The sequence below is a fragment of the Adiantum capillus-veneris genome, chromosome 6 (assembly GCF_014529385.1).
Source record: "Adiantum capillus-veneris isolate H3 chromosome 6, ASM1452938v2, whole genome shotgun sequence".
Classification (NCBI taxonomy): Eukaryota; Viridiplantae; Streptophyta; class Polypodiopsida; order Polypodiales; family Pteridaceae; genus Adiantum; species Adiantum capillus-veneris.
Window position 1 is genome coordinate 102,784,453 of NC_140936.1, and position 18,509 is coordinate 102,802,961.

An 18,509-nucleotide genomic window follows, 5' to 3' on the forward strand; every position below is an offset into this window, starting at 1 on the left:
ATACAAAAGGAATACAAAGGGTGAGTTGATACAATGGAGCTCTCTGACAGTCGAGGCATCATATACATATACATCAGTATCCAAAAGGCTATAAAGATTCATTGTCCTCCAAGGTAGGCACTCTGTCGGGATGGCTCCTATGTCGTGCCAGTATGGTATGGATCCTCTGTCGCAATCTGCGTCGATGTCAAGAGGGCCCCCTCATCCGTGGGCGACGGGATGACCGATGTCACGTGACACATCCAACCCTATGTGTTCGTGGACAAGCTACAACATGACCAGGGTTCAGTTTAGTCAAGTCACTCTAGAATAGGAAGTGATCTGGCACTTTTGTGAGTCTGTTCGCAGACCGTGCATGTCCAGACACTTAGACTAGATGCATATCCTCTGGTTGCACACAGCATGACCATCAGAATTACCATTAGAATCCATCAGGGGAATTTTCCAGTGCATTAAAACCTATTTTTCCTATTTTTGACATTTTTCACTTATTATTTTGAAGTGACTTTTGTTGGGAACTAGGTAGGGCAATTTTGCTAAGATAATATATAAGCAAACCAGAGTTAGCACTTTTTGGCAGAAGAGGCAGCAGGAACCGGTGTGTTCACAGGCAACTTCTCAGTAGGACCCCAAGATACCTAGCGTTTTTGCTCCACAACAGATGGGCTAGCGTTTTTTGGACAAGAACTCAGATCAGCCAGCGTTTTTGTTTCTGCATCAGCCTGGTGACAGAACCACAGCAGACCAGCCTAGCGTTTTTGGATCAGCCTGGACCTCAGCGTTTTCGCAGTTCCGGCGCGACAAGACAACAAGAAGACCATCGTTTCAGTTTTCAGCAGTTAGCACCCACAATAGAAGTCCCAAACCTCGCAGATCTCACCTTCCCGCAGCAGATCCTCACCGCACGGTCAGATCCCGCGACGTTTGCAGATTCAGCCCGGAAAACGCAGATTTCAGCATCTGCGTTTTCAGCGCGTCATCGTTGCATCGTCGCCATCGATATCGCCACCGACATAGAGTCAAAATTCAGCAGATAAAGATTTGCAGATTTCAGCTATTAGCATTTCAGCCGTCTCGTCGTCGTCCTCATTGTCGTCGACATCGTCGGCAAGTCCGAGCATTGTAGAGATTTGTGCAATCATAAGTCGTCATAGAGAGTGGGGCCTTCGGAGGAGGGTTTGACAACATTCTGGTGTCGTATTCTTCTCTCTCTATCTCTCAGTCTCATGCACCTTCATTCACAGTGTTTATCCACTTTGTTTGTGTCCATTGCACTCTCTCACTAAAGGAACGGAAGGCTCTCCCTTTCGTAAGTAAAAGGAACCCTTGAGCACAGTTCGGAGCACTCATCTTGAGCAAAGTTCAACATTCACTGTTGCTGCACCTTACAACCGAGAAGAAGAGAGAGAGAGAGAGAGAGAGAGAGAGAGAGAGAGAGAGAGAGAGAGAGAGAGAGAGAGAGAGAGAGAGAGAGAAGAAGAAGAAGAAGAAGAAGAAGAAGAAGAAGAAGAAGAAGAAGAGAGTTTTAACGTTGTAGGAAACTATCCCAAGAGAGCTTAAAGATCTAGCCGACGAGGAGAGTTGAACTGAAGACTTGTTATTCAAGAGGGAAATGGCATAACCAATCTACCACACTTGGGTGATAGAAAGGTTATACCATTTTCCTCTTTTATTAGCGTGCACACACACCCGAGAGAGAGAGAGAGAGAGAGAGAGAGAGAGAGAGAGAGAGAGAGATGAAATGAAATGTAATATTAACGTCTTCAAAAGGCCAAAATGACCTATGAGACCAGAAGGTTACATGTGGTGAATCTAATACCAGGTCTAGGTCTGGGTACAAAAAGTACAAAGAACTGAAAAGAAAAGAAAATAGTGAGTAGGGGTGGGGTGAAAGCTGATACAAGGGGAATACAAAGGGTGAGCTGATACAATGGAGCTCTCTGATAGTATCCAAAAGTATATATATAGCCTTTTAGATACTGATGTATATAATATATATATATATATATATATATATATATATAGAGAGAGAGAGAGAGAGAGAGAGAGAGAGAGAGAGAGAGAGAGAGAGAATTGTTAAAATTTTTTGAAAGGGTCTGGGTGCCTTTTTAGGCCTGGGCTATAGAGAGGCATGTTGTGAGTGCTCTGTGTGTGTTTTTCCCATATCCAACGTGTCCTCTTTACAAGTGGTTGTTGGGAATTGTGACGAACATGTAAAAATCTTTGTTTGCTGATATATTGTCTGCCGTATCTTCTCTACATAATTAGGATAGTAAACCACACCGCAAGTCTCTCCCTTCCAGTAATAGTTTTTTATCTGACATAAATTACAATGCCATGCCAACCAAAACACCCAAGAAGCCCATAAACGCCAATGCATTCCTCTTTTGAGTAGACTCATGCTCTGCTAACAGTTTGTTCTCGCTTCGCCATAGCATACCGATCATATCTACCAAATCAAGCGGAAAAAGAGACAAAAAGAGCTGGATTTCTGTGAACTCTCTTGGAATCTGTCCCAAATTTGGACCCACAATATCTTGAAACATCGGAAGTCTCTTGAATGTTCCCTCAGGCTCTACATGAAGCTTGCCCCCACTTTTCCATGAGGGCATGAACACATTAGATCAATCTGTTTCATCATTACTATTGTGCAAGACACGAATTTCTGCTTCCAAGAGCTCATCCTCACACTCATCTTCTTCACCTACGGATGCATGTTTGTCTCTAGAATCATCACATGCTTCTTTATCAACAGGTTGACCTTTCTTAGTGTGTGGCTTCTGCAACTTACCCTGCTTCTTGAGCTGCTTGTACCTCTTCACAAAACTATGGCTCCTCTCATGAATCCCATTGTGAGCAATTTGAACTCAAAGGCATTCAGCAAATAGAGGGGGCTAACTAATCTGGTTGATGGTCATTACATCTTTAAACCAAAGACCCATTGTTTGGGCTATCTGGTAAGTATTGCTGCTTAATTTGAGAAAGGAAAACAGATATTTATGCACGTGCCAGGGCATGAGGAATGAACTCAATTGACCTCATACAGTATTAGAATGTGTTTAATTTGTCTGATGGTTTCTAATATAATTGCTTATCACTGCTGCAGTTTGTGACTGGCCATGCTAATGAACAGTCATGCTACTTTACATTTGATCAGTCCAAACCAAGTGTTCGGAAGCACTCATCATTAAGGTTAGGACTAAACCTGTGTCTAATTTTTTCTGGTCTCTTAAATCTTACTTTTTTGGTTTTAGTGTACTCTTCTGACACTGAAGTGTCCCCAGCAGAATATTTTACCAGCTCCAAAATAATGAGAAAACACCTTCAAAGAAGAAGGTAGCCCATCTGAAGGTGCAACAAAACCAGATTCTTCCGCTTCCTACTCATCGTAGTACATTAGGAGCACCAAGACCACTGTGTGATTTTCTATCTCAAAGAGCGGGAATGGAGTCAATGCTAAATGTTAATGCTTTGCAAAGCCATGAATATATTGGCTCTAACATTTTCAGGTAAAAATGTTTTTCAAAGCAATGAGATGTCTTTCACAGTTTTACCATCAACTGATTTGTTCTAGTTCAAATAGTGTTATGTCTTTGCTGTATGAAATGGAGGTCCCACAGACAAGTTTTGTTTCTGAATACAGAGCTTAGCTAGAATTGTATCTTTTGATTTTTCAATCTTTCAATTTAATTAATCTATGTAATGTGGGTAAAGCTTGATTAGATTCCGGTTGGTCCTTCAAAATAGCATTAAAGTTGCTGCCATTACCGCTGTTCTAAGAGCTGCATACACCCTAGCAAGGGTGTCCAAGCGCGCACTGCCTAGGGTCTATATGGTGGTGATCACACAACAACATAGCTCACAAAGAAGTGTAGGGTCCTGTTTTAGGGCTTCATTGGCATCCTAACCTAAGGCCTTGTTCACACTCACTGGACATAACTCAAGTGCCCATCTTAGATGTCTAGGGACGTAACACTCAATCATCCTCCATCACAAAAAGGGGCCAAAGAGCTAAAGCCTTTGGTAAAACCAATTGCCCCACTTAAAAGTTAAATAGCCAAAAAAAAAAACATTAGCTTGAAATCCAATGTGAGCATTTTTCACAGCCTAGTGAAAAAGAGAAAAAAGCCACCATATCATTATCCCAAGGGTGATCAATTTGTTTCCCCCGAGAAAAGATCCTTCCATTAGTTAAGAAAGCTGCCCATAGGGCTACAACCACCTACACTAGAGAGGGCTACATCAACCATAAGGGGAGACTCTCCAATGAAAAACAGAATATGTACAATGGGGGCTAAATCAAGAGATGGGAGGAGGAAAGAGCCACACAGGTGGGTGGTAGTGCCATCTGGGCTCACCCTGGACCATGGTGAAGAAGGGCCTTGGGCGCCAAAGTCGCAGGAAAGCCTCTCTGCGCGCTCCCGCGTGCGGTCGGAGCTGCCCTGAAGGCTCTCGAACTGACCCTTGAGAGTATGGATCAACTCCAGCCAAAAGTCACGAAGTCTTTGCCGGTGGGATAGGACGACTCACGAGCCTCAAAGATGCAAAAGCAACGGGCCCGCCAAATGAACCAAAGTGTCAGGCCACGGACGAGCTCCCATCACACCTCTCTCACTGCACCACTCCTGGGGGGTAAGCTCTGTAGCAAGCTGGAGTGTAGGTCGACCCCCCTGGATCACTATCATCCTGCAGGTGGAAGATAGCTCAAACTGAAGCGCAGGGCCCATGAGGGTGGACCAAGCAGCAACACCCCAAGTGTATTGTCGCGCTGTGGAAAGAGCTGGCATCAGCCGAAGAACCTGAAGCCAAACCTGTTGTGCCATGGGGCAGTCCCATAGACAATGACACTGACTCTCCAGAGGGTGGTCACAAGTTGCACAAGCTGCCGAAAGTCCACTATGTACCAGCCAGCTCCCCACTGCTGTAGCTCTGGAACAAAGTGACTCGCCTCGGCTGTGGAGTCCCACAACCGCTCCTAAAAGCCTGACAAGAAGTCAGCTGTGAGACCCTCTTCCTGCCAATGAAGTGCTATAGCAAGACGAGCCTCTCTCCGTGCAGCTAGTATGTGACGCCCCAATCGAACAATGTACTGAAAGAAAGGGATCTTAGGATGGTCGGTTGAAGAGAAGGGGTCTCTTCAAAACCACTCTCCAAGGTCCCACTACGCTCGTGCCAGAGGGCAACTCTCCCAAGCCCAAAGCCTTCAATGGCGTGTCTCAAGAGCTGCTTGGTTAGGATCCGTGACACAGGTCCTCCCACAGATGCCCACTACTCGCATCCTCTGAAAACAACACTCTGCAACCTATTGAGCCTCTATTGAGACTCTATGTAGTCGACCCTCGCCCTGGATCTCGAAGAACATGGGGGGTACGGACTCTGAGCAAGCACAAATTGCGATGAGGACCTCCAATTGTGTGAAGGCCCCCATCCATCTCGGAGCTGCTGTCTCTAGAGGGGTTAGCCACTCCGCTGGTAAAGCGTTTGTGATGTCTTGGCACATGTTGTGCACCCCTCTCATGCCTCGTAGGTGGAAGCTCTGAACCTCCTTTGGCAAACCTGAAAACTGAAGCCAGTCGTCGAGAGTGCGGGCCGGGTCCTCTGCCATGGGACCCTTGAGGCCTACTACCAACCAGGTGGCCTCTCTGAGTACAAACCATGGGGTTCCCAACAAGGGGCTGTCTCAAATGCTCCTCTATGCAATTGGGCTGGTGCTGCTCTAGGCCACTCCTTAGCTGCTCCCAAGACCGAAGTAGGCTCACAAAAAACCGATCCTCCAATCTCTTGCTCAGACCAACTCTGCGTATCTTTGTGAAGATCCACCTGATGGAAGGGCTCCAAGGGCCTCCTGCATGAGGCACTCGAGCTCGAAGTTGGTGAAGCAACAACTCCTTCCAGGGCTCCTCCCTTGGAAGCTGTTCTCTGATAACAAACTTTCCAAGAAGGGCTCTCCTTTGCTGTGCTAGGTCAATGGTCCCCAGCCCCCCCTGAGAAGATGGTAATGACTTGCCAGGCTACTTTGGCCCGGGCTAACTGGGTGTCGTGCCTTGACCAAGAAAGTTCCTAATCAGCCTCTGAAGCTGGCTAATACAGGAGCTCGAGAAAATCCAGCAAGACATGATGTATCACATAGTAGCCAACAACACCTGGTTGGCCACTACAACTCTGCCTACCAAAGAGAGCCGTTCGGAACTCCAATGCAACAACTTCCTCCTAATGGACAGGAGGAGGGGAGGAGTCTGATGCTCGGGGGACAAGTCCAGGCCAACATGACAACCCAAGTATTGAACTGTAGTCCGAGGGTGGATCCATCTAAAACCCTCTCTTGGAGACCAATCCGGTGTAGGAACATTGCCAACCCAGAAAGCTATAGTCTTCCTCCAGTTGATCAATGCGCCTGATGCACAACAGAACACCTCAAGATCCTGCTCACACCTGTGCAGATTGGCCTCTTGGCCCTTCAAGTACAAGGCTGAGTCGTCGGCAAACTCAACGTCAAGAAGCTCATCTGCCCTAATAGGAAGCTCAAGACCACGCAAACCAACCTGCTGAGAACCTAGAATCTGCTCATCGCCTTAGCATAGAACAGAGAGAGAATGGGGGCAAGAGGGCAACCCTGTCTGACCGAACGCGTGAGCAAGAAGCGTTCCCCTCTTCCCCCTGCCAAGAGCATCTGATTGTACGCATGCTTGTAGAGAGCTGACACACCTTTGATCCAAGCATTTGAGAAACCCATCCTGCAGAGAGTGCCTCCAGGAAGTCCCAGTCAACTCTGTCGTAGGCCTTCTCAAAATCGATAAGAAGTATCACCAAATCCTCTCCTCAGAGACGCACTACGGCAGAGGCCTCCCAAAGAGTGAAGATGTTGTCAAGGATACTACGCTCCTTGACAAAACTTGTCTGGGTCCCATGTATGATGCTCTCGAGTAGCGGCTGAATCCTCAAGCTCAGAGCCTTTGCCAGAATTTTGTATGATGAGTTGAGGATAGTGATGTGTCATCATCTCATCCAAGGAGCCTCCCTCCTTGGGAATAAGGTAGATCAGGGCCTCACTCATGCTGTTAGGCATCTCACCAGTGTGCAGGGTGTACTGAAATGCGTTGCAAAGATCTGAACCAAGCAATTCCGAGTACTCCAAAAAGAAGCTGGGAGTCAAACCGTCCTCCCTTGGATAGCTACCACGGGGGAGTGCTCTGAGGGACTCATGGAGCTCCTCTAGCTTAAGAGGGAGCTCTAGTCTCTATCGCATCTCCTCAGTAACAAGGCAAGGCATCTATGCCTAGACCTGCTCTCTCCATGCCTCCTAACATTCTAACTGAGGCTCAACCTACAGTAGAACACGGTAAAAGTCAGTAGAACTGTACGCATATCCTCGGGCTCTGAAGCAATTGACCCGTTCGGTCTTCTCAACTGGCTGACACTCAAGTGTGCATGGCGTGGCCCCACAGTCTCAAATCCCCCCCAGTAACTCTTATCACCCACTTGGGTCCACTGAGATACCTGCCGATGGAAGGCAAACTCATGCCACCTCTTGTTTAGCTTGCTGCATCTGCTCCTCCAACCAAGGACTGTCTGGATGTTGCTTCTGCATCCTCTGCAAAGAAACAATCCCCCGTCGGAGACGCTGCTCCTCCTCCTTGGCTGTAGCCAAGCGAGCTGTAGACTCCTAGAGGCAGAAACAACTGAGCTCTGCCAGTCGAGAGGCCATTCTACCAGCAGGGGTGTCCTGGGTGTCCAAACTCGCTGTCCACAGTGCCTCCACTCGCTCTCTAAGCTCTGAATCCAGCAAGATCCTCTCAAGGATGCAACCCCCCCTCCTATGTTTGTCTGTCATGGAGAGTACTGGCCCATGGTTAGAAAAAGTAGTCCCTGCTAGGATGCAGGCAGATCCCCCATGTCATAGATGTGGTCGCTGGTGTAGAAGAGGGCGGTCAGAGCGAGAGAAAGCCAAGCTGTCTGGGGGCCTCACAAAGCCAGAGTGCTGCCAAACATCAGAAACCCTCAATAGTCATACATAGACTCCCAAGCTATCAACTCAGCCCCGTGCATAGAAGCATGGCCACCTCCAATCCTGTCCGAGGGATCCTCCAACATGTTGAAGTCTTCCCCAACACACCACTGCTCTGCATGCAACAAAGACTCTACAATATGCGACCAAAACTCTGCTCGTGCACTTGCCACGTTGGGTGCATATATGTTCAGGAAACCCATGAGGCAACCCTGAACTGCATAGTAATCCACTGTGCCCTGCCTAGCACAATAACACCTCTGCCCACAATGGCCTGCTGCCATGAGTCCGCACTAGTCATACATACCCCGCCTTGGATGCCTCAAGGGCCAAATGCATCTGACCAAAATGTCTCATAGCGACCACGCAAAATCTGACCACATTGTCTAATGCGGCTCTCGCAGAGATGATGCTCCTATAGCATAAGAATATCGATCTCACCACCCACAAGGCATCGTTGAATCTCTTGATGCAACCGACCCCTCTGACGTTGAAATTGGGCCCCTCCTAATCCTTGCACATTCCATGAGATGATCCTCATGGAGTCAGTGAGAAAGAAGAGATGCTGCAGCAACAGCCAACCTCACTATCGCTGAGGCTGGCTTGGATGGGGAGAAGTCCGCATCCGAGCGACCTCTAGACAAGCACGACTGAAGTGACTGTCCCACCCAAGCCGAGCGTGTAGTCCGTAAGGCCACCTCCTCTGTCCAAGAATCCTCGTGTATAAATACATAGCACGGGGGGTTCTGAGTGTCAACAAACAAGTGTACCGCAATGTGCTTGCAACCTGCTGCATCTGGCGGCGTCTCACTAAACTTGGCTAGAGACCAAAGTGTCTGTAACAGGTCTGTCACCCCCAAGTCCCCTGTGTGGTGTAAGAACTCAATGGCCTGGACCTGGAGCCAGTGCAGGGTCCACTCTGTATGGTTCCTGCCGCACACCGGAAGAGAGAAACCTACCTCTGTATTTAGAGCCTTAGTGCCTCGGGTAGCTAAAAAGAGGACGTGAACTCGAATTTCGAAAACAAGCTTCCTCCAAGTCGGAAGATGGGTCACCAAGGAAGCGTGTAAGCTGTAGTCGAAGAAGTCCCATCATCTGCGAATGTCGAAGTTGGTCAAACCACGAGGAACTACTGCAAAAGGAGAGGTCCGGATCAACAGAGGCGTCCTCAGGTGGGGCTGCCCCTCTCGAGCCATGGGACTCATAGCAAAAGCACTACCAAGAGACCGTCTTACTGCGGATGTGTGTCCAGCCCCCTACATCTGAGGGGGATGGGTTGGGAGATGAGACTGATGGCCCCACCGAGGAGAGAGGAGCGGGAGGGGGGGGGAGGCGGTGGAGGGGGCCTCCTCAGAGGACTCCTGCTATAGGAGGTCAAATCAGTTCCCTGTTAGAACCCAATGCTGCTGAGCTGCAGAAGGACGGCCACCAAGGGGGGTAGTGTGGCGAGCCCGTCCCTGTTGACGGCAGCCAGGCACCTCCTGCCAACCATTAGCTGTCACAAACTGCTGACGTGGCTGGCCCCCGGACACACACACACCCTGCTGACGTGGCAACAATGCAGAAATTGCACCGATAGGCTGACATGGCACTGTACGGACAACCGCAAAATGCGTTGACATGATGACGTGTCAGCGTATGGACTTTCGTGATTTATGCTGATAGTACGGACTTCCGCAAATCGTGCTGCCAGCTTTTGGGGATTAATGCTTTTGAGTTGAGAAGCTTTTGAGAGATCAATTGCTTTTATTTTTAACCGATTTTGGGGCTCTGCATTTTGGCAACCCTTGTAACAATAAATAGCTCTCTTTGGTCTCATTACTCAGAGCATCTGGACGTAGAGTCTGAGTGTGAGATCCCAGAGACTCCCTTGTACTTTGTACAGAGATTAATATAAAAAGAAATACCGAAAGGGCACTCGTCTTTGGGGCCAATACCTCTTGGCACGAAACTACGTCGGACCGTGTCGTCTTTTGTGAAGTGTTTTGAAGTGAATCTCTGCTGTGTCGCGGTAGAATCTAGACTTGGGGTGCCCAAGTTTGTTACATCAGCTGGCTGGTTGTTGGCCTTTGTCGAGGTACCAACCTATGTGTCCTGGGTATCTGTCTGCTGGGCCTGCTCAGCCCTGGGAGGCTGCGCAAGTGGGTCGAGATCTCCTACGAGGACAGGCCTTTGCTAAGTGGCCCATTTGCTTGAAAATGAAACACTGGTTCGGGAGACCCGAATACTCCACACGCTGTCTGATCCAACCTCCACTTGCCTGAGGCAGCAGTATCACCTTCGGGAGGGAGTGTGTGTCTCGAACAAGAACCACACAGTAGGCAAACGTGCGGCCTTGGCCACAACTGAAGGTGCAGTGCGTGGTGACTCCGAAACCGTCCCGAACATGGAACCAATCCTGGGAAGTAAAGGGAGATACTCTCTCCTCAGGCGTGAGAAGCAGACCGAAATAGGCAAGTCGGCCTCCTCCTCAAGCGCATTTGTAGTAGGGTCAAAATCATGTTGCCATCGTCTAAAGTAAGCTCGAGTTGCTCGGATGCCGAGCGGGCTCGTCAATATCACCTTGGCCGTCATCTCTGGAGACTCGAACTCTATCTGGTTATACCCTCTCTCGATGATCTGGACATTGGTGATCTTGCCCACATCGAAGAGGAGTCGGGCCAAGCTCGCTTTCTCTTCAGGCGAAAGGTGCAAGCCGAAGGGTCGGCTCCGCGGTGTCGGGCAAGGGGCCTTCTATGGAGTCCCTCTGAGGTGGAGCAGGGGCCGCCATTCTGTGTCTATTGCTGTAAAAAAGACGACGTGGGCGTCGAGGCGTTAAACAGGAGGCTGAAAAAACAGCCTACAAGCAGGTTGATAGTGTGGCAGGAAGGGGAGTGAGGCGGGGGGTTTGGAGAGGGGGGGAGCGCGTGAATTTAGGGATTTTTGGTGGTTATGCAGCGATGGCGGGCGAGCAGGCAGGGCTGCCAAGGGGTGGGTGGACAGGGGCGTAGGAGGCGGGCAGGGGCGGATAGGCAGGCTGCGGCGCCAAGGGAGCTGCACCCAGGGGCGGCAGAATCAACATGTAGGGGAGAAGGATACGCGAGGGCGAGAGGGGGCAGCTTCAAGTGATGGCGGGGGGGAGCGAGCAACAGCAATGAGCAGTCGAGTGCATTCTTCTTGAACTTGTGCTTTTCCCAAGGGTGATCATGAATAGATTGGAAACTTAAACACATAATGGGAATGCCTCCCAATCTTTAGAAAACAAGATTGCATAGTGTTAAATATTGTACACCCTTAAGGGGTCCATCTCTTAGTTAGAACTGGGTAACTTAATTGACCAAATGGTAAAAGATTAGCTTGGAATCCACATGGATGATGGGATAGGCGAAGCTGGTGGAGAGCGAGTACAGTCGATAGCTCGCCCACTTCAAATCACACTTTAGGTGCACAAACTTCACATTAAACAATTTCTGCAAGAGGCAAGAGAGGCCGAGTTCCTTCCACAGATGTGTTGACCCCTAAGGTAGACGTCCCTAGCAATTTTTCTTTATTATGTTCATGCTACAAAGTAGTTCAACTACTATCTATTTGAAGAGGCAATATCTGCAAGACACAAGAGAGGCGGAGTTCCATATGGAGATGCGTTGGCTGCTAAGGTAGGTGTGTCAGAGTGTGCTGCGGGAGAACAGAGGAAAGAATTTCGAATGTGAGAGAGAGAGAGAGAGAGAGAGAGAGAGAGAGAGAGAAATGAAATGTTATATTAACGTCTTCAAAAGGCCAAAGTGACCTATGAGACCAGAAAGTTACAATGCGGTGTATCTGATACAAAGTCAGATTAACAAAATAAATTAAACTAGGATAACAAAATATAAATACTGCGGGATCCTAAACTAAGCAGTACAATGTGAAGAAAATATGGGAGGGGAGTAGAGATCCATCTTCATATGCACTCTCGACGACGAAAGAGTATGGCTCGAATCCTTTGCTGTAGCCTCCTTCGAAACTGTGTAGCTCCTCTTCTGCATCGGGGTTGTCTAGATCTCCCTAGCTCCAATGCTCGGTCTATGAGAATGCCAGTAGTGCGGGTAGACCTCTCCACTGTTGGCTGCTCCTCTATCTGTTCTTCTGGGTGTACAATATCTAGTGTAAAGAAATCTGTGATCTGTCTCTGGTGTTGTCTCTCTTCAGCTCTCCTCAGTAAAGTTTCTCTATGCCTGTGTAACTCAAGTAGATATAGCCCAAGACATCTCTGATCCTCATAACTCATGACTCTAGATAGAGGCCCGAAACCTTCTCTGAATAGACAATGAAAACGGCCTCGTATCTCATAGTACACTGTGCAATGACATATGTAATGTACTTCTGTCTCTGGCTCTAGATGGCATAAGCTGCATATCCTGCTATCTGCTAGTGTCCCTCTGAATCTGCCAGTCTCAATCTCGAGCTGATGTGAGGATGTGCGTATTTGGCCAATGGCACAACGCAAACCATGAGAAAGATGCGTGTCCATATAGCTAGGTCGAATCACAAACCCGTGAGGTGGAGAAGATGCTCTCTATAGAAAGCCATCTTTGTGCCCAACTCCTGTAACGGCTCTATCCATGTCCTCCTCGTGTCCAGCTGGATCAGATCCTGATGAATAAGTCTATTAATCTCTACCCGTGTCAGAGACCTCAAGGGTGCCTGTAGAGAGTATTGAAAAGGAGGCAACATGTCCATGGTGAAACCATGTTTTTGAAACCATGATGCCATGTGTGCAAACCAGCATGATGTATCCCCATTAAGAGCTAATTGTCTGGAGGACTCTAGAGCCACCCTGGCATATCTGTCTCTGGTAGTATCCCACAGATTGTGTACAAAGGAGACTGATCTGGTAAGCGCCTTAATCTCCATAGGGGGGGCAGCTAATTCCGCTCGAATGATATCATGCGGTACGGAAACCTTGGCTCTAATCAGCCGAGAGATCATAGATACCAGGGGCTTCTCCATACGCCTCCAGCCATCTTGGCCTATAGAAGGTCCCCAAACCTGCACCCCATATAACATAGTAGAAGCAACCAAAGTATCAAAGAGCCATAACTTTGTCCTAGGTTCCTGGAACTGAACCTGCGAACACATCCTCTCCATTCCTCCCAGAGCCGCACCAGCTCTAGTTAGTCTAGTCTCTGCTGCTCTTCTCAAAGAAAATCTCGGCCCAGTAAAGACTACCCCCAGGTAAGTGTATGCATCTGTATACTCCACAATCTCCTGACCATATTTGAAAGTAGGTACTGATCTCCTAATCCATTGCGGTGTGGTGTTAAACACCATAACCTTGGTTTTACCTAGGTTTACACACAGTCCACTATCCTCTGCAAAACTACGTAGTGCATCCAAATGTCGTTGCATACCTTCCGGTGAGTCAGATATCAGCACAATATCATCAGCATATAGCAACAATGGGATCCACGTCCCTGCCAGCTGGGCACCCTTGTCACCCTCTCTGTCAATGTACTCAGACACCTCATCAACATACATACCAAATAGAGTAGGAGACAATGGGCAGCCCTGTTTCACTCCAATAGTAGAGTGAACTAAATCAGATACCCCTTCCGGAGTGCGTACATGTCCTACCACTGATCTGTACAAAGCCATAATCTTCCAAATCACCTCTATGGGCACCCCCATCTCCTGCAGTCTGCGCATCAATCGAGCTCTTGGTACCATGTCAAATGCTTTGCGAAAATCCACAAAGCTACAATAGATCCGTCTCCCATGTGATCTGCCCTCCTCAATGATGGCCTTGAGTGTCAGAATATGATCAAGAGTGGAGAAACCCCTCCTGAAGCCGGCCCGACCCTTTGCTCGTACACCCTCGCCCTCTGCCCAATTACTCAAGTGGTTCTCCAGAATAGATGCATACAACCGTGCCAATGTGTGTCCAACCATAATAGTGCGGTAGTTCCCAGGCTCTGTAGGGTCCCCAGCCTTGAAGATGGGCACAATATTAGACAACCTCCAAGTCTCAGGTAATCCCTCACACATGGCACGATTGAACAACACTGCGAGAACCTCCATCAGCATATCCCTGGCATGTATAAAGTGCTCCGCTACTAGACCGTCATGATCATAAGTCTTCCCAGTCCTCATCCTGTCGATGGCCCTTTGTACCATCTCAGGTGTAAAGAAAGTGCTTGTAGCTGGGCAAGGCTTGGTAGGGTCTGGAAGGGGTTCCTGTCCAGGAACCGTATATAATGATGTCGCAGATTGGCCCCACACATCAGGTGAAGTAATCATTGGGGGAGGGGAGTGCTCATGGAAGAGTCGCCATGCCTCTCCTGAGTCCCTACTCAAGAACATCTGATATAAGTCTCGCTCCATCTGAGCTAGGTAAGCTCGCTTCTTCCGTCGCACAAGGCGTCGGAAAGCAATCCGAGAGTGTCTGTAAGTGATGACTCCTAAAAGAAGATCCCTCTGAAGCTGGGCTCTCATCTCTTTGCATTCCTCCTCATACCAACTATTCTGGGGCATGCTCCCAGAATGTCGTCTCTTGCCCGGTTGAGTGTGTGGGTATGCCACTGATGCAGCCCCATGTAGTGTCTCAGTCAATAGAGTGGTGCACTCCTCCACTGAGAGGCCTGTATCATTTGTACCAGCTGCGCCTTCCAATAGACGGTCCCAAATCTCCTCTGTATAAACGAAATCAGTCTCTGGAGTAAATGTATAGCGGGTGTGTGACTTGCCTCCTGATGTCTGGGTTGTACTATATTGAAATTTGACGGACAATGTCAAGAGAGCATGATCTACTGCTATGCCCACTGGCCTGGCTCCCACTGTGAGATCCTGAATGTAGGGGATAAAGCTCGGTTGTGTCATAACATAATCCACTGTACTGGCCCCATGTCTGTGTGGAAAGCATGTGAAACTGGCTGCTCCAGGAAATCGCTGTAAGCCATTAAGTATAGCTAATCCATGTGTAGTCGTCATTTCCATGAGGTATCTCCCATATTCCGTCTGCTCTCTATCATCTGAACATCTGTCAAGTCCCAACTAGCCCACATCCAGCTCTCTAAGCATCTCATCTGAAGTGTCATAGAAGATTGTCTGCGAGTTGCCCGTTCGGGCATTGAAGTCCCCTAGGAGAATGATATCACCATCCCTAGAAAACTCCCATATGTCATCATCTAGTATCAGGGTTTTTTCCGTACGTACGTCTGGCTGCATTCAGTACCGTACGGTACTTTCGTACGGAATCCGTACGTACGGTACGATTCCGTACGTGAAGTGCTTTAAATTTTTTTTTCGGCCGTCGGTTCCTTATCCGCCTGGTCGGATTGTTTGGGTGAGGCTTTTTATAAGCCAACCTATGCTATACCTCTTATTACCACAACAGAGTAGCAGAAAACAGTCTCTGGAGTCTGCACAGTGTCTGCACAGAGACCAAGGAAGGGTGGAATGCCACCGATAAGGTTCTTTCTCCTTCCCTCCCTTCCTCCCTCCCTCCCTTTGTGTTTGGAGTCTGCAAGCCTCAAGGAGGCACTCTAGAGTCCTGACCTCGCGAAAGATTGTAAGTTTTGTATTCAACTTTGAAGTGTGCGTTAATTGTGTTGCAGAGTTATCATGCCTCGTCGACCTAATCCTCTTTGGGCCGAGCACACCAATGTCCTGAGAGTTGTCAACACAGAAGGCCAAGCAAGTTCAGGGACTCGCACTTGGGTGTGCAAGTACTGCGGAGAGCAGATGACCAGTACAATTACCAGGGTTTTGAAGCACCTAACTGGTATTGGCACCACTGGACATTGTGGGGGTTGCGAGGCTATCCCGCAAGCATTGAGGGATGCCTTGATTTTGGAGCATTTTCCGCCAGGATCTACTGCATTGTCACAGTCAGGGGGAGCACGTGCAGCAGCAGCAGCAGTAGCAGAGGATGCCTTGCAGGATGCATTACTTGGAGATATTGGCGGCTCTGCGTCTGCAGCGCCATCATTTGCAGGCACTAGTAGAAAGAGAGCTCGTGTTTCACAGGCTGAGGATGAGGGTGCTAGTGCTTCAGCAGCAAGTGCAGGTGGGGTTGAGGGTGTACGTGGCCCAAGGCAAACCACATTGCCATCACGTGTACACAGTGATTCATGGGTAAAAGAGCGATAGAAAGTTGCAGAGATGGAGATTGTGCGGACTCTCATAGAGTGCAACATTGCATTCAATGTGTTGAAGACTGATCAATGGAAGAGGATGGTGAGAGCTATTTCACAGGTTGGTGCTACAGATTCCTGGAATGGTCTTGATGACCAAAAGATGCGCACTACCATGCTTGACGACCAAAAAGAGATCTTAGACCGAGCATTGAATCCAGTGAAGGTTGGGTGGCAACAATTTGGATGCACTATGCTTTCTGATGGGTGGAGTGACACGCGGAGGCTCCACATTATCAATATCCTTGTTTCCTCCTGCTTGGGCACATACTTCTTACGAGCCGTGGATGCAAGGAAAGCTGGAGAACGCATTTTGTGTGGCGTTCATCTGCAAACATATTCGCGAGGCCATCAAGGAGGTTGGGGAAGAGAACGTCGTGCAGTTAGATACTGATTCCTGACCATGTGGCATGCACATTTGAATTTTGCATACATTGTCCAACGTAATAATGTCCACACTTCATTTAATATCTTGTCATGACTCATTGTAGGTGGTCACTGATAATGCCTCCAATTGCAAGGCCATGGGGGATATGGTGGAGACTGAGTTCAAGCACATTGTGTGGACACCATGCGTTGCACATTGCTTAGACCTTCTCATGGAGGACATAGGCAAACTTCTCTGGGTGCAGCCTACAGTGTCTGGTGCGTCCAAGCTTACCACTTCTTTTCCACAAAAAACACCGGGCCTTGGCAATCTTCAGGAGCCACAGCACAATAGACATGATGAGTCCCTCGAAGACCAGATTTGCATACATGTATCTGGTGCTTCAGAGGCTGTTCAGATTGAGAGATCCACTATTGCAGAGAGTTGTGGATCCAAAGTGGAGATTGATGCACCACGCTTAGTCAGAGGCGACCAAGTACATTCAAAGAAAGGTTCTTGATGAGACCTTCTGGACATAGGTGCAGTCCTTGGCAGTGGCTCTACAGCCATTTTATGTACTACTACGGGTCACAGACATGGAGGGCTCTACACTTGGGTTGGTGTATCATCTGTTTATGCAGATGAAGACACACATTTCTAGATGTACCTCATTGACACAGGATCGGGAAGTACAAACTACAAAGTGCTCTAATGTCCTCATGTGACATGTCTATTTATAATTTTTCAAAATACATACTTATTGTGACTATTTTGTTTGCAATCGTGATGATATTTTGGCTATTGTAGAGACTCGATGGCAGTTCATGCGTCGTCCCATCCATGGGATGGCTGCAGTTGTCCATCCTCTCTACAAGAGCCAAGAATTGTTTGAGGAGGCTTCATTGCTCACGCTACGCTCTGAATATCTGAACATTATATATGATGAGGATGAGCAATTGATTCTGGATTCAGAGATGAGTAGCTACATGAACAGTTTAGGACCCACCTTTGTGCGGTCCGTAGCATTGAGAAAGGAAGCTACCAAGCTTCCTTTAACATGGTGGCAGAACTATGGACGCCAGGGCCTTCCCAAGTTGTGCCACCTTGCATTGCGCATCCTTTCTCAGGTGAATACTGAAGTCTGAATTATAATTTATAATTATTGAATGATGAATCTATATTGTCACACGTGACACTTGTGACCCATGAGTGTTCGCTATTTGAATTGCTGTAGGATTGCTCAGCTGGGGCATGCGAGCGCAACTGGAGTGCATACTCTCTTATTCACACGAAGATCCGCAATCGTCTTAGCACCAAACAGTTAGAGAGACTGGTTTATTGCCGTGCTAACATGCGGCTTGTGCACAGCTTTCATGCCTTGGGGACACCCAAGCAGGTGAGATTTACATGCACATTTATGAAAACAAGTCAATGATCAAAAGACAGTGTTGAATCATGGACTATGTTTTAACTTTTGTCTTGTCATTGTAGGTGGATCCCACATAGTTGAAGATGGTGGCAGATCCTACTGCGGAGGAGGTCAATGCACGGATTAGAGATGAGCAAGAGATCCTTCGAGAGTTGCACAGGGAGCTAGAGAGCGTGGATCGCCGGGTCACTAGATCTCGCTCTCGAGCTTACAGTATTCCTCTTCGCATTGTTGCTGCAGATCCAGAGGTTGCACACAGAGAGAGCATTCGCAGAGGAAAGTTACCCGTTCGGCTTGCTCGTAGACGAGCCAATGAGGCTGTTCGATTCATCCACACCCAGAGTTCAGAGGCTGATGATCCAGATGAGGGTGATGCACCCCTAGCATCTGTGCCAGAGGAGAGAGAGCTCGATTGTGATGATGAGGGCAATGTCTTGACAGATGGAGACATGCTCTCTGAGTCTTCATCAGACTCTGATGATGATTTTGAGTAGTAGTGATTGCCCAGTGCTTTGGGTCTCAGGACTTGGACATTTGTCATGACTCATTTATGCTTTT

The 18,509-nt window shown here is 48.2% G+C and overlaps 2 protein-coding genes across 6 annotated transcripts in view; both read left to right on the forward strand.

The window, feature by feature from the left end:
• LOC147455998 (DUF1997 family protein, putative (DUF1997)) overlaps nt 1–18,509 on the forward strand; it is a 100,975-nt gene that overhangs the window by 23,572 nt on the left and 58,894 nt on the right. For 4 of the 5 annotated variants that reach the window (XM_086514594.1, XM_086514593.1, XM_086514592.1 and 1 more), the window contains exons 2-3: nt 3,107–3,192; nt 3,285–3,509. In XM_086514594.1, the coding sequence (XP_086370720.1) occupies nt 3,107–3,192; nt 3,285–3,509 (311 nt within the window). The remainder of the gene's footprint in view (nt 1–3,106; nt 3,193–3,284; nt 3,510–18,509) is intronic. The other variant, XM_086514590.1, reaches the window with a different exon arrangement.
• LOC147455999 (uncharacterized) lies at nt 17,158–17,926 on the forward strand. The gene is made up of 4 exons (XM_086515375.1): nt 17,158–17,207; nt 17,304–17,350; nt 17,605–17,649; nt 17,757–17,926. Exons 1-4 carry the CDS (start codon nt 17,158–17,160, stop codon nt 17,831–17,833), a joined length of 219 nt encoding a protein of 72 aa, XP_086371501.1. The 3' UTR covers nt 17,834–17,926.

What these genes read in the sequence shown, in the direction of transcription:
- LOC147455999 (XM_086515375.1), top strand. Translation starts at nt 17,158, where the DNA reads ATGCAGATGAAGACACACATTTCTAGATGTACCTCATTGACACAGGAT. An exon ending in ACCTCATTGACACAGGATCG is followed by an intron (nt 17,208 to 17,303) that starts GGAAGTACAAAC and finishes TTTTGTTTGCAA; the next exon opens with TCGTGATGATATTTTGGCTA. An exon ending in CATTGCGCATCCTTTCTCAG is followed by an intron (nt 17,650 to 17,756) that starts GTGAATACTGAA and finishes GAATTGCTGTAG; the next exon opens with GATTGCTCAGCTGGGGCATG.